At 49.3% G+C, this 24,802-nt stretch overlaps 1 protein-coding gene across 1 annotated transcript in view; it reads left to right on the top strand.

Annotated features, from left to right (window-relative positions):
- Positions 1-24,802, top strand: part of LOC132401264 (glutathione hydrolase 5 proenzyme-like) — a 195,785-nt gene that overhangs the window by 160,138 nt on the left and 10,845 nt on the right. The window contains exons 5-9 of the mRNA XM_059983296.1: positions 5,902-6,071; positions 6,654-6,803; positions 13,502-13,617; positions 17,029-17,210; positions 23,215-23,306. Coding sequence (XP_059839279.1) covers positions 5,902-6,071; positions 6,654-6,803; positions 13,502-13,617; positions 17,029-17,210; positions 23,215-23,306 — 710 coding nt within the window. The remainder of the gene's footprint in view (positions 1-5,901; positions 6,072-6,653; positions 6,804-13,501; positions 13,618-17,028; positions 17,211-23,214; positions 23,307-24,802) is intronic.

The following is a 24,802-nucleotide window of genomic DNA, read 5'->3' as shown; positions in this document are numbered from 1 at the left end:
TGGGCGGAGAATAGAATCTATTACAGATCAAAGGGGGCAGAGATTAGAACTTGCAGATCAAAATGAGCAGTGAATAGAAGCCATTACAGATCAAAGTGGCAGAGAATAGAACACCTGATAGATCAAAGTGGCAGAGAACAGAACCCCTTACAGATCAAAGTGAGTGGAGAATAGAAATCTTTACAGAACAAAGTGCGCAGAGAGCAGAACCCATTACAAATCAAAGTGGTCAGAGAATAGAACCTGTTACAGATCAAAGTGGTCAGAGAATACAACTCCCTACAAATCAAAGTGGCGAGCGAATAGAACCCGTTACAGATCAAAGTGAGCTGAGAATTACAGACAAAAGTTTGTAGTGTTATGATATGGCAACAACGAATACAGACTTGAGACTATTTTTCTATAGACAAAGAAACATTTATTTAAAACTCAGCTCAATGACAAATGAAAAGTTATCAAATGACTAACTTAACCGGAAGTTAACTCAAACAGTTCTTAAAGTGATAAATGCGAACACAGTTCTTGAAGCGATAAATGCAAAAGTCCAAATGATTTACATAGTCAATTAGGAGAGACTTTCTTGAAGTAACAAATTCCTTGACGACGTGACGTTACTGCTGATGCTAGCTGAAATATGCCTTGCCCGAAAGATTTACGACGAAGGGAATTGAAAGTGGCATAAAGGCACTGACCTTCTCCTTAGTGAAATGCTGAAAACCCTTTCTGCTCTCACAAAGCAGGGGTTATCTCAGATGCAGGTCACAAGGATTCAATAAGTTCGATCCTGTATTACTGCCGACAACACCAGCTTTACTCGATCCTTCGGGTTCTCGTACTTCGATCAATCTTCATTCTCCAATACTTCGACTTTGAAATTAAATTGAAGATACATCAAACGTAACTGGCAGTGATTTTCAAAACTGCCGGCACAACGACAATGTACCTTACAGTAAAAATTAAAACTCCACTTTAAAACAAAACTGCTTCATGAAACCATATATGTAGCATAACGGAATTACGGATGACTTAACCGACGTCCCAACATAAACTCCTGCATCACAGCAAGCTTACCCCGTTTTATACCTGTTGGAACAGGCCATCACATGACCTCACACTGGCAGGAAAATTACATCACCCTACCATCACAAGACCATGACATCATTCTCACCAGATACTCAATTACATCATGGTCATGTGACAGTACAAATCAAAGGGTATGTAACAGCAGAGAATAGAACCCCTGACAGGTCAAAGTGGACAGAGAATAGAACCCATTACAGATCAAAGTTTGCAGACAATAGAACTCATTACAGGTCAAAGTGGGCAGAGAATAGAAATCCTTACAGATCAAAGTGTCAGAGAATAGTATCCATTTCATATCAAAGTGGGGTGAGAATAGAACATGTTACTACACAAAGTAGGCAGAGAATAGAACCCGTTAGAGATCAAAGTGGGCTGAGATTAGAATTTGCAGATCAAAAGGAGCAGCGAATAGAAGCCATTACAGATCAAAGTGGGCAGAGAATAGAACCCATTACAGATAAAATTGGCTGAGAATGGAACATATTAGAGATCAAATTGGCCAAGAATAGAACCCGTTACGGATTAAAGTGTGCAGAGAATAGAACCCCTTATGGATCAAACTGGCGGAGAACAGAACCTGTTACAGATCAAAGTTTGCAGAGTTGACACAGTTGGAAAATCCTGCAGAGACTTGTGTGAGAAGACAAGCGGCAACCTCACAATATGAAAGAGGTCCATGATGTCATCAGGAGTCTGAAACGCAACAAAGCCACTGGTCCTGACAGGATTGCGGCAGAGATCCTTGAGGAAGGTGGACCAGCACTCCTGAACCACAGACACACCTTGCTCCTGAAGGTCTGGGAAAACTAACAAGTGCCCTCTGAGCTCAGGGGAGGTCTATTAGAGACCATTTTGAAGAGGGAGACATGGTAGATCTTGGCAATTATGGAGGCATCTCTCTCGTGTCAAAAACAGGCAAAGTGTTTGCATGTATCCTTGTCAAATAGTTCTAGCCACTATGCGAAGAAGTACTTTGTTTAGTTCAGGTTTGCTTAGTTTAGTTTTTTTTTGATAGACAACCCCTCAGGAGAAATCATACTCGACTCGAGGACCTACCGATAGACAACCCCTCAGGAGAAATCATACTCGACTCGAGGACCCACCAATTGATAACCCCTCAGGAGAAATCATACTCGACTCGAGGACCCACCGATAGACAACCCCTCAGGAGAAATCATACTCGACACGAGGACCCACCGATACACAACCCCTCAGGAGATCATCATACTCGACACGAGGACCCACACACAACCCCTCAGGAGAAATCATACTCGACTCGAGGACCCACCGATAGACAACCCCTCAGGAGAAATCATACTCGACTCGAGGACCCACCGATAGACAACCCCTCAGGAGAAATCATACTCGACTCGAGGACACACTGATAGACAACCCCTCAGGAGAAATCATACTCGACTCGAGGACCCACCAATTGATAACCCCTCAGGAGAAATCATACTCGACTCGAGGACACACTGATAGACAACTCCTCAAAATAAATCATACTCGACTCGAGTATGAAGCTGAAAGATCTTAAGGTAAATAAGTCAGCTTGACCACATGGACTACATCCCAGTACTCTGAAAATGTTGTGGTGGCATTAGTAATGATCTTTCATTCAGCCTCAGAATAATTCTAGAACAGAGATTAGGAGGATTTTTTTTTTTAGTCAGGAGGTAGTGAGTTTGTGGAATTCATTATCACAGTTAGTTGTGGGAGCCAAGTCATTGGGAATATTTAAAGCCCAAAATGATAGATTCTTGATTAGTGAGGGCATCAAATGTCACGGGGAGAAGGAAGGAGAATGGGGTTAAGAGGGATAATAAATCAGGGAAGATGGAACCGTGGAGCAGAATCAATGGGCCAAATGGCCTCTTTCTGCTCCTACATCTTACGGTTTTAGGGATAGTCACTATTGTTTTGTGCGTGGGAAACCATGTCCCACAAACTTTATTGAGTTTTTGAATAGGTAACAAAATGGATTGATGAGAGAAAGGTTGTAGATATGTCTTCATGGACTTTGAGAAGGTGCTGTCCAGTGGGCTAATCCAGAAGGTTGTATGCAGGGTGAGCTGACCAATCTGATACTGAATTGTCTTGGTGGAAGGTTGTTACTCGGACTGGAAGCCACTGACCATGGTGTGGCACCTTGATCACAGTGAACAGTAATCAACTTCTCGATGACTGCTGAAGTAGGCCTAGTAAGGCCAGATGAACTTTAATCTGGGGTAAGCGTGAGGCAGTAAGTTAAAGCAGGGCAGGCCTTGCGCAGTGAATGATAGGGCTCTGGAGAGTGTAGTAGAAAAGAGAGAATTAAGGGTATAGGTACATAGTTCACTGAATGTGACATCACAGGTAGACGGGGAGGTGAAGAAGGCATTTGACAATGTTTGCCTTCAGTTGGGGCACTGAGTACAGAGTTACAATGTCATATTACATTTCTACAAGACATTGGTGTGACCACACTGAGGATTGGGTGCAGTTCTGGCTGCCCAGGTATAGCTGAGATATCATTAAGTGGGGCAAGGTGCAGGAATGATTCACAAAGATGTTTGAAGACCGGAGGGCTCGATCGGGGGAGTCTGGATAGGATGTGTTTTTTTATCCCCCCGGAGCATAAGAGTCTGAGGGGCAACCTTGGAGTTTGCCCTCAGACCATTAGACCTTTTCCCAGTATAGCTGAGTCTAAAACTTGACATTGATTTAAGGTGAGAGGGGAAAGATTCAAAAGGGAATTGAGGGAGCAACCTTTCCATGCAGAGCGGAGAATGTCAGTGGTTGGGAAGTTGTTGGAATCGACTATTAGGAATGAGATTATGGAGTACCTGGAGGCACATGACAAAGTAGGCCAAAGCAAGCATGGCTTCCTGAAAGGAAAATCCTGCCTGACAAACCAACTGCAATTCTTTGAGGAAATTACAAGTAGGGAAAACAAAGAAGATGCAGTAGACATGGTGTATTTGGATTTTCAGAAGGCCTTTGACAAGGTGCCGCACATGAGGCTGCTTGTAAGAGCCCATGGAATCACAGGGAAGTTACTAGCTTGGGTGGAGCATTGGCTGGTTGGCAGAAAACAGAGAGTGGGAATAAAGGGATCCTATTCTTTCTTTCTTTATCAATCTTCTTATTAATTAAATAAAAAAGTACATATAAACAAAAGGAGAATTATCACAAATATCTGTATCGATAACAGTTCCAATAAAAGGTAAATTAAACATTACCAAGATCAAACAAAGTATTAATCTAATAATATAAAGGGAAAGGTAATAGGGATCCTATTCTGGCTGGCTGCCGGTTACCAGTGGAGTTCCACACGGGTTGGTGTTGGGACCGCTGCTTTTTATGTTGTATGTCAATGATTTGGACTATGGGATTAATGGATTTGTGGCTAAATTTGCCGATGATACAAAGATAGGTGGAGGAACGGATAGTATCGAGGAAACAGAGAGCCTGCAGAGAGACTTAGATAGTTTAGGGGAACGGGTAAAAAAGTGTCAAATGAAATACAATGTTGGAAAGTGTATGGTCATGCACTTTGGTGGAAGAAATAAACAGGCAGACTATTATTTAAATGGGGAGAGAATTCAAAATGAAAGATGCAAAGGGACTTGGGAGTCCTTGTGCAAAACACTCTAAAGATTAACCTCCAGTTTGAGTCAGTTGTGAAGAAGGCAAATGCAATGTTGGCATTCATTTGTAGAGGTATGGAATGTAAGAGCAGGGATGTGATGTTGAGGGTCTATGTGGCTATCGTGAGACCACACTTGGAGTATTGTGTGCAGTTTTGGGCTCCTTACTTTAGAAAGAATATACTGACATTGGAGAGGGTTCAGAGAAGATTCACGAGAATGATTCCAGGAATGAAAGAGTTACCGTATGAGGAACATTTGGCAGTTCTTGGGCTGTATTCCCTGGAGATCAGGAGAATGAGGGGGGATCTCATAGGAGCATTCTGAATTTTAAAAGGCCTGAACAGATTAGATATGGCAATGTTATTTCCCATGGTCGGGGACAAGAGGGCACGACTTCAGGATTGAAGGACGTCCATTTAGAACAGAGATGTGGAGAAATTACTTTAGTCAGAGGGTGGTAAATCTGTGGAATTTGTTGTCACGAGCGGCTGTGGAGGCCAAGTCATTGGGTGTATTTAGGGCAGAGATAGATAGGTTCTTCATTAGCCGGGGCATCAGAGGGTATGGGCAGAAGGCAGGGGAGTGGGGATGACTGGAAGAAGTGGATCAGCCCACGACTGGATGGCAGAGCAGAGTCAATGGGCCGAATGGCCTATTTCTGCTGCTACAGCTTATGGTCTTGTATATGCAATGAGCTACCAGAGGAAATGATAGAGTGATGGCATCTGAACAATGTTTGGACTGGGAGATTGATAGGGAGGGAAGGTCCAGGTATAGGAATCAAATGCAGACATGTGGTTGGCATGAACAAGCTGGGCTGTTGAGCGCTCCAAGTGTAATCTTCTCATACAGCTGTAACATCCTAACTCCTCCACCCAGCGTCCCGATCCTACTGTAAGCCTGACCAACGCTTTCTTCACCAACCTGTCAAGCTCAGTCGGTCAGTATGTCCTCTCTTACCTTCCTCAGGAGCTGGCTGTTAAAAAAAAGGTTTTTTTTTTAATTAAAATGGGTTTTTCTCTCCCACCCTGTTAGTCACTTCTGATCGTCAGATTCAGTGATGTAATCTTTGCTGGTGGAAATAAGTTAATCCGTGTGTTCCAGTGTGGATGAGTGTGCCAGGGAAGCAGTCAGTTGAACGGAAAAATTGCACCTCACTTTTAATCAATAAATATTTTTCTTTCAGTAATTTGTTTTATAAGAGTGATGGGAGGCTTCGTGACAATGTGCAGTACTCTGAGCTTGCTAAAACACTGGAGACCATTGCATCGAAAGGTCCTAAGGTTTTCTATGAAGGAGAGATCACACGGAACCTTCTCAAAGACATTGAGGAAGCCTCTTCTGCAGCAAATAACGGTAGATGTCTCATTCATCCTCGTGCAGTTTCAGATCATCAAAGAAATCAGGTGTGTTTGTGGCTGCTTTGGGTGGAGGTGGGGAGAAAAGGCCGTACACTAGCACAGTGGCTCCCGTAAAGCTTTACAGCACCAGCTCAGTGCCCATTGCAGTCCGTACGGAGTTTGTACATTCTCCCGTGACCTCCCACAGGTCAGAGTTGGTAAGATGTGGGCGTGCTACATTGGCACCAGCAGGCGGCGATGCTTGCGGGCTGCCCCCAGCACCTCTTGGACTGTGTTGGTTGCTGACGCGAAAGACACGTTGCATGTTTCGATGTAGCTGTGAGAGATGAGGTTAATCTTTAAAGAGATTTCCTTATTGCCAGCCCTGACGGTTGTGTAAAGGTGGCTGTGTGTCAGTATCAGGCGTGCATTTTCAGTAATGTGTGTGTGCACTTGTGAGCGTGGAGGGAATGCCCACTAGTAGATCCTGGCGCAAGAGGGTCTCTCTCTCTCACTCTTGCCCCATGTTGCTGAGGCTGAAGAGGTGGTACTCAGTCGAAGCTGCTCCCAGACTGATTGTCGTACTCTCCTTCCACAGGCAAAAGCAGCTTAACCGAGGAAGATTTCAAAGAGTACAAAGCGGATTTGTTGCAACCACTGACCGTGTCACTGGCGAACTACACAATGTATACCCCACCTTTTCCCTCCAGGGGAGGCATTCTCAGCTTCATTCTCAAGATATTGGAAGGTATGTTCACAGTGATTTGGATGGCTCTGACCATTGCCCTTCCCCTGCCTGGGTAGCTTCCCTCTGGGACACACCACCCTCTCAGTCCTGAGTTGCCCACCACCCACAGTAATGATTCCAACAGACAAGGATGTGCACAGCAGAGGGCTGGGAGGGAAAAGAGGGTCCTCGAGTGTGATAGGCACACGTCTAAGGAGCCATCCCAGAGCTCTGAGTTGTGCCTGACTGTCAACTCCCAGCAGCCATGGGCCGTGAGTTGTGTCTCTCACTGCCATGGTCTGGCTCATGCCTGGTCTCCACAGTATGAGTGGCAGCTGCACTGCAGGCATCCAGGTCTCAGACCCTGCCCCTGCAACGTCCACTGAGAAACACCATACGGCAGCCACAGGCCGTGTGTCACGTGAAGAGAGGATGCGTGATACCAGCTGGGTTCTGGCACACCGACAGTACTGAAACCACAGTCCTTCCCCATTGCCCAAGAGTCAATCAGCCAGAATATTCTTGCCCTGATCAGTAGGGGTAGGAGGTGTCAGACCTCCATATGCAGCCAAAGCTGGCAGCACCCTCCCCGGGGCAGGAACACCTTCTAGCAATACAGGAGCTTCTGCAGATGCTGGAAATCTTGATTAGGATTCATTTATTTATCAAATTAACATTGAGACAACTAATTGCTTTATTTATCACACTCTTTCTGCTAAACAATCTCTGCAAACAGTAGTGTGTAATCTCCCCGTCCAAGCTGAGCTTTGAAACCACTTGTATGACCTGGCGTTTCTGTGCTGGGAACTGGAGGAGGACTGTGGCAAGGCGGGCAGTGCCTGGACAGAGAGCGGAGAGTCAGCCAATGCTGGAGCAAACTGAGGCACTTTGCTCAGAGATCTGGTCAGGCGTCAGGTCTCTCAGTGGGACAGCATTTTGGAGATAGTGATCATAATTCTACCTCCTTTACAATAGCATTGGAGGGAGATAGGAACAGACAAGTTAGAAAAGTGTTTAATTGGAGTAAGGGGAATTATGAGACTATCAGGCAGGAAATTGGAAGCTTAAATTGGGAAGAGATGTTCTTAGGGAAAAGTACGGAAGAAATGTGGCAAATGTTCTGAGGATATTTGCGTGGAGTTCTGCACAGGTACGTTCCAATGAGACAGGGAAAGGATGGTAGGGTACAGGAACTGGTATACAAAGGCTGTTGTAAATCTAGTCAAGAACAAAAGAAAAGCTTACAGAAGGTTCAGAGAGCTAGGTAATGTTAGAGATCTAGAAGATTACAAGGCTAACAGGAAGGAGATTAAGAATGAAATTAGGAGAGCCAGAAGGGGCCATGAGAAGGCCTTGGTGGACAGGATGAAGGAAAACCCCAAGGCATTGTACAAGTATGTGAAGAGCAAGAGGATAAGACGAGATGAATAGGACCTATCAAGTGTGACAGTGGGAAAGTGTGTATGGAACCGGAGAAAATAGCAGAGGTACTTAATGAATACTTTACTTCAGTATTCACTGTGGAAATCTTGGTGATTGTAGTGATGACTTGCAGCAGACTGAAAAGCTTGAGCATGTACCGTAAATTCCGGACTATTAGCTGCTACTTTTTTCCCACGCTTTGAACGGCGCGGCTAATGCATGTTTTTTTTTCATGCCGCCAAAAACATTTTGCCTCGTAACAGTAGACCAATAAAATTGATGAGTAGTTCACAGAGGTCCAATGAAATTGTACGATAAATCAAGCGCATTTTCACAATTAAATTATTGTAAATCAGTCATTTGTACTCAGCCTCATCAACATGGAAAACACTCGAAGAAAAGCATATGATGCAGCTTTTAAGTTAAAGGCGATCAATCTGGCGGTTGAAGAAGGAAATCGAGCTGCTGCACATAATCTTGGCATAAATGAATGGATGGTGAGACGGTGGAGACGCCAGCGTGAAGAACTGAGTCAATGCAAAAAGACGACAAAAGCTTTCAGAGGTAATCATAGCAGATGGCCCGAACTTGAAAACTTTCTTGAAGACTGGGTTAACACACAGAGAGCAGGCGGCCACTGTGTTTCCACCGTGCAGATCAGACTGAAGGCTAAAGCAATCACCACCAAAATGAAAATCGAAGATTTTAGAGGTGGGCCATCGTGGTGTTTTAGATTTATGAGACGAAAAGGCCTGTCCGTCAGGGTACGCACGACTCTGTGTCAGCAGCTCCCTCCCAACCACGAGGAAAAACTTGCTAACTTCCGCACATTCACTCAAACAAAGATAGCGGAGAATTCCATCGGGTCAGATGATATCATAAATATGGATGAAGTTCCTTTGACGTTTGACCTGCCTCTCACTCGGACTGTTAATAAAAAAGGTGACTCGTCCATCACACTGAAAACAAGTGGCCATGAGAGAACGCATTTTACTTGTGTTCTGAGCTACACAGCATCCGGACTAAAGCTTCCACCGATGGTGATTTTTTAAGCGGCTGACAATGAAAGTTCAGTGAAAGCTGCCATCAAGAGTACAAACTCAATTCCAGCTGTGATTCCTGGGGGCACCACGAAGTATTTGCAGCCACTGGACATCAGCGTGAACCGGGCATTTAAAGTGGCGCTGCGCATTGAGTGGGAGGCTTGGATGACGAGCGGCGAGAAATCCTTTATCAAAACAGGACGCATGCGAAGAGCATCTTTAACTCAAGTCTGCCAGTGGATCCTAAATGCGTGGAGCCGTGTCACAACATCCACCATCACCAGCGGGTTTCGAAAGGCTGGACTGCTGCGTGATGAAGAGGACCGCGTGCGCTCAAGTGAGAGCGACAACGAAGAGACTGAAGTGAGTGACGAGATCCTGAGGTTGTTCAGTTCGGACACTGAAGGACTTTGATGGTTTTAGTGCGCAGGAGGAAGATGAAGAAGGCGATCAATAACTTTTCCTGGTAGGCTGCAGTATATATATTTTTTTACCAGTCGTTAGGAGATATTGGAATGTTGTTCGTGCACTGTTCAGTAAAAAAGTATACGCAACGTAATTTGTGTGTTACCGATACGTATGTGTATTTAAAAGTAGCTGTGTTACAGGCACTCTTCGAAAAAAAGCATTTGCAATATATATTTGTTTATGTTACCATACGGATTTAATTAAAAGTTAAAAAATCCTCACGTGTAATATCTTTCTGTGTAAATATCTCATATTACAACGTGGGACACCTGCGGCTTAAAATCCGGTGCGGCTTGTACAAGTACAAAATTGATTTTCTTTCTAAAATTAGAGCGTGCGGCTTTTAATCAGGTGTGCTCTGTAGTCCGGAATCTATGGTACTTTATTAAGAAAGAGGATGTGCTGGAGCTTTTGGAAAATATCAAGTTTGATAATTTGCCAGGACCGGATGAGATGTACATCAGGTTACTGTGGGAGGCAGGGGAGGAGATTGCTGAGCCTCTGGCAATGATCTTTGCATCATCAATGGGGATGGGAGAGGTTCCGGAGGACTGGAGGATTGCGAATGTTGTTCCCTTATTCAAGAAAGGGAGTAGAGATAGCTCAGGAAATTATAGACCAGTGAGTCTTACCTCAGTGGTTGGTAAGTTGATGGAGAAGATCCTGAGAGGCAGGATTTATGAACATTTGGAGAGGCGCAATATGATTAGGAATAGTCAGGATGGCTTTGTCAAGGGCAGATTGTGCCTTTGATGGGAGGGATGGGCTCCTCCAGGTTTCAGATGCCCAAAATACGCCGTATGATGAGAAATCACCAAAAAGATCAGTGCAAAAAGTTTGTCATGACGGTGCTCTGACAACTTCACCAGGAGATAGGGGCACACACACACACACACGCACGCGCACACACACACGCACGCGCACACACACACACACACACACACACACACACACGTCAGGGCTGTAGGTGAGGGATGGGCACATTCAGCTGGCTGCTCCACGAGATTTACTCGTCTCTATTGGACTGCTGGAGCTGCCCGGCTGTGGTTCTAGTTTACCGAACGTCAGCTCTGAATGCCGTTGGTTTGTGTGCACACCGCGTGTTCAACGGTCTTTTCTGTCAGTAGGTTCTTCCGGGTTTCTTTATGTTGTGGCTGTCCCTTATGTTGTGTAAAGAACACATACTTTGATAGCAAATGTACTTTGAGCTTTGAAATGAGTTGTTAGTGTTAACTACCGACACAACACAGGGTGTGGAGACAGTGTGGCCACACATCTCCGGCAGCAGCTTAGCCAGCTTGTGAAGCTCAGCAGAACAACACAGAGCACATAGAAAGAAACCCCGTTGCTCCCTCCAACCCCAGGACAGCCTCCGGCAGACTCGCTCTCACGGACACACAAAACGCTGGAGCAACTCAGCAGGTCAGGCATATCTGCGAAAGGGGACAGACAGTCAGTGATTCAGGCTGAGACAGAATGCAGACACCCAGCAGCAGCCCATGGACGTTGCACCTCCCCCACAGAACTCAAGCCAATACAGAACAGGGGAAATTCCTGAACCATCCTCTTGCACGGCTTTTCCTGGTTGAGGGAGAGGCAAGCCTCTGACCATGGTGCAGATCTGAGGAGGTGTTTATGTGAACCCATGAGCGGTTAGGGCCCATTCATGCTGAGAACGGAGGGTGGGTTCCACACCAAAACACCCGGAGATAACGGTGCTTCACTGCCAGAGGGGCTATCTTTCTAGGTGCCATGCATCCCCCCCGACACATAGATGTGGCCCAGAGAGGTCTGAGAAACCCCCAGGGTCAGCCCGTCCAACTCCCAGCTCCCCTCTCTCAGAACGCATTGGGGACCGGGAGTCCAGCTCCGGTCTCCCCTCTCTCAGTACCCAGCGGGACCGGGAGTCCAGCTCCGGTCTCCCCTCTCTCAGTACCCAGCGGCACCGGGAGTCCAGCTCCGGTCTCCCCTCTCTCAGTACCCAGCGGCACCGGGAGTCCAGCTCCGGTCTCCCCTCTCTCAGTACCCAGCGGCACCGGGAGTCCAGCTCCGGTCTCCCCTCTCTCAGTACCCAGCGGCACCGGGAGCCCAGCTCCGGTCTCCCCTCTCTCAGTACCCAGTGGCACCGGGAGTCCAGCTCCGGTCTCCCCTCTCTCAGTACCCAGCGGCACCGGGAGTCCAGCTCCGGTCTCCCCTCTCTCAGTACCCAGCGGCACCGGGAGTCCAGCTCCGGTCTCCCCTCTCTCAGTACCCAGCGGCACCGGGAGCCCAGCTCCGGTCTCCCCTCTCTCAGTACCCAGCGGCACCGGGAGCCCAGCTCCGGTCTCCCCTCTCTCAGTACCCAGTGGCACCGGGAGCCCAGCTCCGGTCTCCCCTCTCTCAGTACCCAGCGGCACCGGGAGCCCAGCTCCGGTCTCCCCTCTCTCAGTACCCAGCGGCACCGGGAGCCCAGCTCCGGTCTCCCCTCTCTCAGTACCCAGCGGCACCGGGAGCCCAGCTCCGGTCTCCCCTCTCTCAGTACCCAGCGGCACCGGGAGCCCAGCTCCGGTCTCCCCTCTCTCAGTACCCAGCGGCACCGGGAGCCCAGCTCCGGTCTCCCCTCTCTCAGTACCCAGCGGCACCGGGAGTCCAGCTCCGGTCTCCCCTCTCTCAGTACCCAGCGGCACCGGGAGCCCAGCTCCGGTCTCCCCTCTCTCAGTACCCAGCGGCACCGGGAGCCCAGCTCCGGTCTCCCCTCTCTCAGTACCCAGCGGCACCGGGAGCCCAGCTCCGGTCTCCCCTCTCTCAGTACCCAGCGGCACCGGGAGTCCAGCTCCGGTCTCCCCTCTCTCAGTACCCAGTGGGACCGGGAGTCCAGCTCCGGTCTCCCCTCTCTCAATACCCAGCGGGACCGGGAGTCCAGCTCCGGTCTCCCCTCTCTCAGTACCCAGCGGGACCGGGAGCCCAGCTCCGGTCTCCCCTCTCTCAGTACACAGCGGGACCGGGAGCCCAGCTCCGGTCTCCCCTCTCTCAGTACCCAGTGGGACCGGGAGTCCAGCTCCGGTCTCCCCTCTCTCAGTACCCAGTGGGACTGGGAGTCCAGCCCAGTGCCCGAATCGCCCACAGCCCCCTTGGACCAGTCCTCAGCAGGTGATCCTGGATGTGGCCAGAAGGAAGAGTGGTCGTTGATTCCATCCATCCCTCCCTGTGAGTTTGCATTGGGAGGGTGTGTGAGAACAGGTGATGAACTGATCTGCAGTTGGTGCTGTGGGCTTCATGCCTTGCAGAAAGGCTGTGCAGGTCGAGGGAGCACTTCCTCTGCATTGGGGAGCTTGCGAGGAAATTCTGACCCGGAACGGGAGGCTTAGCTGTGAAATTCAGAGCCTGGAGGGGTTGGGTTTGCAGAAACCTGTTGCTAATTGACACCAACCACAGGCCGTCCCATGCTGCAGTCGGGGAAGGCCCAGCAACTGGAAGACTCCCACTCAATGTCTTTGGAACAAGTTCTGCTCCTCCGCCATCAAATTTATCAATGGACAATGAATCGATAACACTAATTTTAGTCGCAGTTTGCACTGCTTATTTAACATTTATATATTTCTTGTTGATTTTCCCGCTGTATTTCGCATATGGAACTGTACTGATTGGCAGGACAAGACATTTCATGACGTATGTCAGGAATGATAAAACTTATTCTGATCTGGATTCTGAACAGAAGTCAGTACAGCAATTCAATTCACTCTTCAGAATGAACTGCTAAAAGGTGAAATAATGGTGTCCAATTGTAATTTTTATGATTTCCGACAGGATATAATTTTACCAGGAAGTCCCTGGAGGGAGAGGGGAGGATGCTGACTTACCATCGTATCATCGAGGCCTTGAAATTTGGAGTCGGACAAATGGATACGATGGACCCTCACAAGGTTAGTCAGCTTCCCAGCAGTTACTCCTCTGTTTACCCCCAAGGGTGATCCTGGGCTGCGATGATCTCCTTTGGGTGCCTGTCAGGCAATCTTCTCCCTTCCACCACAGAGTCCATTGTGAGTGAGTTGCCTGGGCGGGGCTGCATTAAATGCCACGGGACATTGCAGCAGAGGTCAGGGAGCGAGGGGTGAGAGCTGGGGGGGTGTGGAGGTCGTTGTGATTCAGACACACCCTGTACCCTTCACCGTGACACTGACACACCCCACACCCCTCACTGTGACACTGACACTCCCCACACCCCTCACCCCTCACCGTGACACTGACACACCCCTCACCCCTCACCGTGACACTGACACACCCCACACCCCTCACTGTGACACTGACACACCCCTCACCCCTCACCGTGACACTGACACTCCCCACACCCCTCACTGTGACACTGACACACCCCACACCCCTCACCGTGACACTGACACACCCCTCACCCCTCACCGTGACACTGACACTCCCCACACCCCTCACTGTAACACTGACACACCCCACACCCCTCACTGTAACACTGACACACCCCACACCCCTCACCGTGACACTGACACACTCCATCACCATGACACTGACACTCCCCACACCTCTCACCGTGACACTGACACACCCCTCACCCCTCACCGTGACACTGACACTCCCCACACCCCTCACTGTAACACTGACACACTCCATCACCATGACACTGACACACCCCACACCCCTCACTGTGACACTGACACACCCCACACCCCTCACCGTGACACTGACACTCCCCACACCCCTCACCGTGACACTGACACACCCCACACCCCTCACCGTGACACTGACACTCCCCACACCCCTCACTGTAACACTGACACACCCCACACCCCTCACCCCTCACCGTGACACTGACACACCCCACACCCCTCACCGTGACACTGACACACCCCACACCCCTCACCGTGACACTGACACACACCACACCCCTCACCGTGACACTGACACACCCCACACCCCTCACTGTGACACTGACACACCCCACACCCCTCACCGTGACACTGACACACACCACACCCCTCACTGTGACACTGACACACCCCACACCCCTCACTGTGACACTGACACACCACACACCCCTCACCGTGACACTGACAAGCCCCTCGCCCCTCACTGTAACACTGACACACTCCATCACCCCTCACTGTAACACTGACACTCCCCACACCCCTCACCCCTCGCCATGACACTGACACACCCCACATCCCTCACCGTGACACTGACACTCCCCACACCCCTCACTGTGACACTGACACTCCCCACATCCCTCACCCCTCACTGTAACACCGACACACCCCTCACCCCATCACCGTGACACTGACACACCCCTCACCCCTCACTGTGACACTGACACACCACTCACCCCTCACCCGTCACCGTGATACCGACACACCCCTCACCCCATCACCGTGACACTGACACACCCCACACCCCTCACCGTGACACTGACACACCCCACACCCCTCACTGTAACACTGACAAACCCTTCACCCCTCACTGTAACACTGACACACCCCACACCCCTCACCGTGACACTGACACTCCCCACACCCCTCACCGTGACACTGACAAACCCTTCACCCCTCACTGTAACACTGACACACCCCACACCCCTCACCGTGACACTGACACACCCCACACTGTAACACTGACACTCCCCACACCCCTCACTGTGGCAATGACATCTCTGTTGATCAGTGTAAGATATTATTCTGGACCTGTCACTTAGATTTCTGGAAAACTACAGCAGAGAAATAGGCCCTTCGGCCCATCTAGTTGATGCCGAGCCATTTAAGCTGCCTCCCCTTATTGACCTACTCCAGGACTACAGCCCTCCATACCCTTACCATCCATGTACCTGTCTAAACTGCTCTGAAATGTTAAAATCCAGCTCGAATGCACCACTTGTGCTCATTACGCACTCTCACAACCCTCTGAGTGAAGAGGTTTCCCTCATGTTCCCTTAAACTTTTCACCTTTAGCCCTTAACCCATGACCTCTGGTCGTAGTCCCTCCCAATCTGAGTGGAAAGGCCTGCTTGCATTCACCCTATCTATATCTCTCATAATCTCCCCTTAATCTTCTACATTCCGGGGAGTGAAGTTCTAACCTATTCAGTCTTTCCTTATAACTCAGGTCCAATAGTCCCAGCAACATCCTGGTAGATTTTCTCATTTCTCTTTCAGCCTCATTTACAGCTTTCCTGCAGGCAGGTGACCAAAACTGCACACAACACTCCAAATTAGGTCTCACCGATGTTTTATACAACTTCAACATAACATCCCATCTCCTGTGCCAATGTGCCAAAAGCTTTCTTTACAATCCTGTCTACCTCTGATGCCGTTTTCAATGCATTATGGGCCCGTTTTCCCAGATTCCTCTGCTCTGCCGCCCTCCTCAGTGTCCCACTGTTCACTGTGTGAGACCTACCCTGACTGGTCCGACCGAAGTGTGACATCTCACGCTTGTCTACCTTAAATTCCATCTGACACTTCTCAGCCCATTCTTCCAGCTGATTCAGATCCCTTGGCAAGCCGCGATGGCCTCCCTCCCCGTCCACTACTCCTCCCATCTTGGTCTTACCTGCTAATTTGCTGATCCGGCTTACCACATTCTCATCCAGATGACAATCACTAACCGACCCAGCCACAATCCCTATGGCACTCCACTAGTCGCAGGCCTCCAGTCAGAGAGGCAACGGTCCACTACCACTCTCTGGCTTCTCCCACAAAGCCAACGTCCAACCCCATTTGCTACCTCATTCTGAACCCCGAGCGGCTGAACATCCTGGACTGCCTCCCATACGGGAGAGACCCTGTCAAAGGCCTTACTAAAGTCCATGTAGACGACATCCACTGCCTTGCCCTCATCAACTTTCCTGGCAACTTGCTTGAAAAACTCTGTATAAGATTGGTTAGGCGTGACCTACCACGCTCGAAGCCATGCTGACTATCCTTAATCAGTCCATGTTTGTCCAAGTGCTCATTTATCCCACGACTGATGTCAGGCTTACTGCCCTATAACCTCTGGTTCATTCTTAAAGCCTTTCTGAAACAGTAGAACAATACTGGCTGTCTTCCAATCCTCCTGTACCTCTCCTGTCGCTAAGGATGATTCAAATATCTGCAATTGCCTACCTCAAGGTCTGCATGATCTCCCTGGGGACTTTGCCCCGACACACTCTGCAAGGTGAGCTCAGTCCTCAGAAGGAGACGGTTCTCTGCCCAACACTCTGCCAAGTTGCCTCACCTGTTCTGCCCCCGGCTGCAGTCACCCGAGGGTGGGCAGGAAGGTCACCCTGCGGTCTCCCCACCCATACCCAGTTCAGATGCTTCTCCTCCCCACAGATGCAGCTGTTGCTGACCAAAGGGGTCATCGCAAGAACCCGCCATCTCATCCACAACCAAACCAATGACCCAGCATATTACAAAAATCGCCTTCTCGTGTCGGAGTCGTACGGTACCAGTCACTTGTCGGTCGTGGACAAGGAAGGGAATGCTGTCTCTGTCACCAGTAGCATCAATCATATGTAAGTTCACCCCTCGCTCCCTCCTACTCATCGTCATTCCCAGTCACGGCTGGGACGGTGTGGCCACGGGAAGGTCTCCGTGTCTCGTGATGCCCCAGGCGAACAGCTCGCCCGAGGTACTGTCAAGTGTACTAAAACACAGTGAAAAGCTTGACTGTCCATACAGAGGGGCGGCGAAGGGGGGAGAGACAGGCAGATCACCTGTTCACTTTAATGACACAGGTTGCAGAATTTCAAAGGAAAGGGAAGTAATAAATGCTAGGCCACAGCGGGGCGTTAAGTGAAACTCTCAGACTGGAAGTAAAATCGAAGCACAAAATGAATGCCGCTCACTTCCAGCGTCCGTCGAATCGCAGTCCTCGTTCCCAACGGTGAGTCGGGATTGTAATGCAGCTGTCTCGACAAGACTACAACGAAAAGAAGGGAGTTAATCACACCGTAACGAGTCAGTATTTAGCTGCACCGTGCACATTCCCGAGTGCGATTGCTGAACCCGCCTGTGGGCGCTCGTTGACCCCGCTGCAGAGTGTGTGGTCATGGCAGGGCCCCCCTCCCTACACTCAGCTCCATAACCTGCCACAGATCTGTGCCCACTGGAAGTCCCGGATGAAAGACTTCTTCAGGATGTTGTCTACTGGGATTCAAGAATGTTCCTCAGGACCATACCCCTCCCAATCCATGAGGTACTGGCCCTTACCCGTACCCGTACGCCCATCAAGCAGCCAGGGAGAAGTCGAGCGAGGAAACACGGGACACTGGGTGGATCTTCACAACCCATATGGGACCTGCTCCAGTGTGAATGGGGCCAACTTGACTTTCAGGGTCCGATCTCTTGACGCCGGCCAAATCTTCCCTCCTGGCTTGAAAGCCCTCACCAGTTGACGGAGTTGATCAGTCTGCCGGGCTTGCTGTTTCTGGACGCTCAGCAGAAAAGCCCTGGCTCGTCTTCGCTTGAAGCGAAGGATCGGCTGTTCAGCAGCAGGAACTGCTACGTCGATCTCCTGATCAGGGAAGAGCGGGGTCTGGAATCCCTTCTGGCATTCAAATGGAGACGGCTGGAGGTTATTGTGGGCGATCTCTGCCCAAACCGATTGGGAGCTCCAGGACGTGGGCTTGGAAGAGGCAAGGCAGTGCAGGGTTGTCTCCAGCTCTTGGCTCGGTCTCTGTTTGACCGTTAGATTAGGGGTTGGAGCCAGACGAGAGGCAGGTCATGGCTTCTACTAGAGAGGAGAAGGTCTTCCAAAGATGGGGTGTGAACTGGAGTCCTTGATCAGCCACTACCCCCTGAGGGAAGCCTCGAGCCTGAACACATGTTGAACCACGAGTGCGGGAGCTTGGGGAGGGCTGCCCTGGAAAATCTTTAGTGTCCAAAGTCCATTTAGGATTCGGATGACAGAGGGGAAGAAGCTGTTCCTGAATCGCTGAGTGTGTGTCTTCAGGCTTCTGTATCTCCTACCTGATAAAAGGGCTTGCCCTGGGTGCTGGAGGTCCTCAATAACGGACGCTGCCTTTCTGAGACTCCGCCCCCTGAAGATGTCCTGGGTACTTTGTAGGCAAGTACCGAAGATGGAGATGACTAGTTTTACAAACTTCTGCAGCTTCTTTTGGTCCTGTGCAGTAGCCCCTCCATACCAGACAGTGATGCAGCCTGTCAGAATACTCTCCACGGTACAACTATATAAGTTTTTGAGTGTATTTGTTGACATGCCAAATCTCTTCAAACTCCTGATAAAGTATAGTTGCTGCCTTGCCTTCTTTATAACTACATCGATGTGTTGGGACCAGGTTAAATCCTCAGAGATCTTGACACCCAGGAACTTGAATCTGCTCACACTCTCCACTTCTGATCCCTCTACGAGGACTGGTGTCTGTTCCCTTGTCTTACCCTTCCTGAAGTCCACAATCAGCTCTTTTGTCTTACTGACATTGAGTGCCAGGCTGTTGCTGTGGCACCACTCCACCAGTTGGCATATCTCACTCCTGTACACTCTCTCGTCTCCACCTGAGATTCTACCAACAATAGTTGTATCATCAGCAAATTTACAGATGGTATTTGAGCTGTGCCTAGCCACACAGTCACATGTATATAGAGAGTAGAGCAGTGGGCTAAGTACACTCCTCTGAGGTGTACCAGTGTTGATCGTCAGCGAGGAAGATGTGTCATCACCAATCCGCACAGACTGTGGTCTTCCAGTTAGGATCCAATTGCAGAGAGAGGTACAGAGGCCCAGGTTCTGCAACTTCTCAGTCAGGATTGTGGGAATGATGGTATTAAATGCTGAGCCATAGTCGATGAACAGCATCCTGACGTAGGTGTTTGTGTTGTCCGGGTGGTCTAAAGCGGTGTGGAGAGCCATTGAGATTGCGTCTGGCATTGACCTATTGTGGCGATAGGCCAATTGCAGTGGGTCCAGGTCTTTGCTGAGGCAGGAGTTCAGCCTAGTCATGACCAACCTCTCAAAGCATTTCATCACTGTCGATGTGAGTGCTACTGGGCAATAGTTATTAAAGCAGGCCACATTATTCTTCTTAGGCACTGGTATAATTATTGCCTTTTTGAAACAAGTGGGAACTTCCGCCCGTAGCAGTGAGAGGGTGAAAATGTCCTTGAATTCTTCCACTAGTTGGTCGGCACAGGTTTTCAGAGCCTTACCAGGTACCCCATCGGGACCTTCTGCCTTGCGAGTGTTCACTCTCTTTAAAGACAGCCTAACATCGGCGTCTGAGACAGAGATCACAGGGTCATCAGGTACAGCAGGGATCTTCACAGCTGTAGTTGTGTTCTCCCTTTCAAAGTGGGCATGGAAGGCGTTAAGTTCACCTGGTAGTGAAGAATCACTGTCATTCATGCTACTGGGTTTCGCTTTGTAGGAAGTAATGTCTTGCAGACTCTGCCAGAGTTGCTGTTCATCCAATGTCGGCTCCAACCTCATTTCAAATTGTCTCTTCACCCTTGAAATAGCCCTCCACAAATCATACCTGGCTTTCTGGTACAGACCTGGGTGACCAGACTTGAATGCCACAGATCCAGCCTTCAGCAGACGACAAACCTTCTGGTTCATCCACGGCTTTTGGTTTGGGAATGTACAGTAAGTCTTTGTGGGCACACTCTCATCCCCACAGGTTTTAATGAAGTTGGTAACAACTGCAGCATACTCCTCCAGATTCGAAGAAATCGATCAATGACCAAAATGGTGGTGTTTCCGTTAGACGGGCAGGCCTGTGATGAAATCTACTGAGGGATGGGACCAGGGATGGTGGAGCCCAGACAGTAGACTCACAGGGCACTGGTGCAATGTGGGGGCAAAGTCATAGACATCCTGGCACACAGATGGACACAAAAAACTTTTCTTCATAAACTCTTGGGGCCATTGGATTTCCGGATGTCCAGCCAGATGGGAGGAGTGACCCCATTCCAGCACTTTGAAACGCACCACAAAGAGACAAACAGCCAGTTGGGAGGTCCCCCATCCGGGCCTGCGTCCAACTGTTGGGCGGCCCTCGCCTCTGCCTCTGTTTCCCAGATCACCGGTGCAGCGATACACGAGGTCTGGATCAGCATTGTCCTCAGATCCATCGAACTGTCAGCATCGCCGTTCCTCCAGGGCCTCATTGACAGCCGCAGCTCTTGGTTCTCAACATCGTAATTCCTCTCGGCAGCGGGAAAGAAAGGCTGGAGGGCGCAGCTCCACTCTCGACGTCAGATGCATCCACCTCGACAAGGAGTGGTCAGGTTGCAGCAGCGGGGCAGAGGTGGAACGCCGCTTCAGCTCTGGGAATGCTCGGCCGGCACCGTCCGTCCAGTGGAATCCTGCTGACGTCCTCTTGGTGAGTGAGTTAATTGGAGCCGCGATGGACCTGAAATTACAGATGAAGCGGCGATAAAAGTTCACAAACCCCATGAAGCGCCGTACCTGTTTGATTGTAGACAGTTTAGGCCACTCCATAACATCCCGATCTTTACTCGAATCACAAGCAAAAGAAAATCTGCAGATGCTGGAAATCCAGATAACAACACACACAAAATGCTGGTGGAACACAGCAGGCCAGGCAGCATCTACTAGAAGAAGTACAGTCAACGTTTCGGGCTGAGACCCTTCGTCAGGACTAACTGAAAAAAAAGATAGTAAGAGATTTGAAAGTAGGAGGGGGAGGGGGAGATCCAAAATGATAGGAGAAGACAGGAGGGGGTGGGGTGAAGCTAAGAGCTGGAAAGGGGATCGGCTAAAGGGATACAGAGCTGGAGAAGGGAAAGGATCATGGGACAGGAGGCGTCAGGAGAAAGAAAGGGGGGGGGAGCACCAAAGGGAGATGGAGAGCAGGAAGTCTGCCTGGCCTGCTGTGTTCCACCAGCATTTTGTGTGTGTTGCTTGAATTTCCAGCATCTGCAGGTTTCCTCATGAACGCACTCAAAATGCTAGCCTGCTGAGTTCCTCTGGCATTTTGTGTCAGAACACTGGATGGGGGAAGTACAGAGCCCAAAAATGAGTCTTTATGGAACTCCCACTTCCCTGGCTTGGCTCTGTTGGAGAGGGATTGTGACCGAGGGAAGTTCGGAAGAATCTGGCTGTTGTGAATCACAGTTAACAGGAAAGTGCTGTGACAGGCAGTTAACAGGCAGGTCCAGTTAAGAAAGCAAACAGCATTTTGGATTTTATTGCAAAAAAGGTTGGAGTTTAAGAATAGCAACACACACAAAATGCTGGGGGAACTCAGCAGGCCAGCCAGCATCTATGGAATGCTGTGGAATCACGACCAAGCCACGACCCTTCATCAGTCGTGCTTGCATTCCCAGCATCTGCAGATTTTCTATTATTTGTTACTGGAGTTTAAGAATAGTTTTGTTACAGTTGTACATGGTGTCGTAGAAACTGTACTTTGAAAACTGTGCACCCTTATCTAAAACTGGATACAGTAGCATTGGGAGAAGTTGAAAGGATATTCATCAAGGTGGTCATAAACTCAGAAGATTCTGCAGATGCTGGAAGTCTAGAGTGAAATGCTGTTGTAGCTCAGCATATCAGGCAGTAACTATGGAAGGGAATAACTGGTAGATGTTTTGAGCCAGAGCTCTTCATCAGAATTGGAAAGGAAGGGAGCTGAAGGCAGAATCAGATGTGGGGATGGGAAAGAGTATTGAACGTCGATTTTTGTCAGCATAACCTTCAACTTGATGGCAAGAAAATCAGTTTCTCCAGTTTAGAGTAATTTCTGACCCTCCATTTTTCTCTTTTTCCATTTCCCATTCTTGCTCCACTCTTACACTTCTCCTCTCGTGTCCTCTGGTACCCCTCCTCCTTCCCTTTATCCCGTGGTCCACTCTTCTCTCCTGTCATATTCCTCCTCTCGTGTCCTCTGGTACCCCTCCTCCTTCCCTTTATCCCGTGGTCCACTCTTCTCTCCTGTCATATTCCTCCTCTCGTGTCCTCTGGTACCCCTCCTCCTTCCCTTTATCCCGTGGTCCACTCTTCTCTCCTGTCATATTCCTCCTCTCGTGTCCTCTGGTACCCCTCCTCCTTCCCTTTATCCCGTGGTCCACTCTTCTCTCCTGTCATATTCCTCCTCTCGTGTCCTCTGGTACCCCTCCTCCTTCCTTTTATCCCGTGGTCCACTCTTCTCTCCTGTCATATTCCTCCTCTCGTGTCCTCTGGTACCCCTCCTCCTTCCCTTTATCCCGTGGTCCACTCTCCTGTCATATTCCTCCTCCTTCAGCCATTCACCTTTTCCACCTATTGCCTTTCATCTACCCCAGCCACCCACATACCCCCTCACCTGATCTCACCTGTCAGCTGCCAGCTTGTACTCTTTCCTTGTCCCCAGAGTCTTTTCCTGGCCTCTGCCCTCTTCTGTTCCAGTCTTGGTGAAGGATCTCAGCTCGAAAAGTCAGCTGCTTATTCCAATAGATGCGAGGGAGTTAAATACAATGACAAAGGACCACCAATTAGCCTCCTTCTTGAAAACAGAACTGGATAGGGTATGGGTAAACTGTGTTTTGTATCAACAGATTTGGCTCCATGGTCTATTCTAAGAGTACTGGCATCATCCTAAACAATCAACTGGCCGACTTCTGTGACAGTTATAGAGGAAACGGTGCTGGTAAGTACAAGTTTGGGAACATGAACTGAGGCGAACAGGAAGCACAGCCATCTATTGAAACAGCAACTGGTGGAGACATTCAGTACGTCAGGCAACATCTGTTGGAGGAGAAATGTTTCAGAATAAAGACCCTGCTCAAGAATTGTTCTGCTCCCTTAACTGTGTTCCCCTTCCTGCAAGTGATGCCTGATATGCTGAGTGCTTCGATCAACTTCTGTGATTGAGCTGTGTTATCATACGAGAGAGCCATCCCATAGCCCCTCGACAGCTGTGTGGAAGCTGTCCTCGAGCACGGTGGTACGAGCTTTCATAGTTTTGTATGCTCTACCTGATGGAAGTAGGGGGTGTAGTTGGAGAGGAGATGTTCTGGATGTGTGGAGTCTTATTGCTCACCTACACAAATGCCGGTTGCCTGCAATAGCTCCTCAATGTCAGTGAAGTCACGTCTGGCTGCTTTTCGAAGGCAATGAAAGAGATTTCTCTGATAAGCTGAGCCGTGCCCACAACTCTCTGCAGTTCCTGGCAGTCATAACAAGCTGCAGGCACCCAGACAAACTGCTTTTTATGGTGCATCAATAAAAGTCGGCGCATTAGGGTTGGTGGAAATGTGCCAGATTTCCTTTGCCTTCTGACAAAGGAGAGGCGTTGGTGAGCTCTCTTGGCTGTGACATCGGCAAGTCTGGCCCAGACAGGTGACGTTCAGCCCTGTCAGCTCAAGGTTCACACTGTCTCAATCTCAGCAGCGAGGGCTCCAGCCCTTTCCTCAAGTCAATGAACCACTGTCATGAAGGGAAGGGTTGTCACTGGGTTTCTCAACCTTGCCCCACCGACAAGAGAGTTAACACGTACAAACAAGCTGGATGAACTCAGCAGGTCGGGCTGCACCCATTGAAACGAGCAGTCAGTGTTTCGGCCGAGACCCTTCGTCAGCAGTTAGAGAGTTGCTGGCTAATCCCCTCCCATTTCTGTGATTAAAGGCACACCCAGCATATAACCATATAACCATATAACAATCACAGCACGGAAACAGGCCATCTCGGCCCTCCATGCCAAACTCTTAACCTCACCTAGTCCCACCTACCCGCACTCAGCCCATAACCCTCCACTCCTTTCCTGTCCATATACCTATCCAATTTTACCTTAAATGACACAACTGAACTGGCCTCTACTACTTCTACAGGAAGCTCATTCCACACAGCTATCACTCTCTGAGTAAAGAAATACCCCCTCGTGTTTCCCTTAAACTTCTGCCCCCTAACTCTCAAATCATGTCCTCTCATTTGAATCTCCCCTACTCTCAATGGAAACAGCCTATTCACGTCAACTCTATCTATCCCTCTCAAAATTTTAAATACCTCGATCAAATCCCCCCTCAACCTTCTACGCTCCAATGAATAGAGACCTAACTTGTTCAACCTTTCTCTGTAACTTAATTGCTGAAACCCAGGTAACATCCTAGTAAATCGTCTCTGCACTCTCTAATTTATTGATATCTT

This window comes from Hypanus sabinus, chromosome 10 (genome assembly GCF_030144855.1).
Source record: "Hypanus sabinus isolate sHypSab1 chromosome 10, sHypSab1.hap1, whole genome shotgun sequence".
Taxonomy (NCBI): domain Eukaryota; kingdom Metazoa; phylum Chordata; class Chondrichthyes; order Myliobatiformes; family Dasyatidae; genus Hypanus; species Hypanus sabinus.
This window is presented reverse-complemented; position numbering and strand designations above follow the sequence as displayed.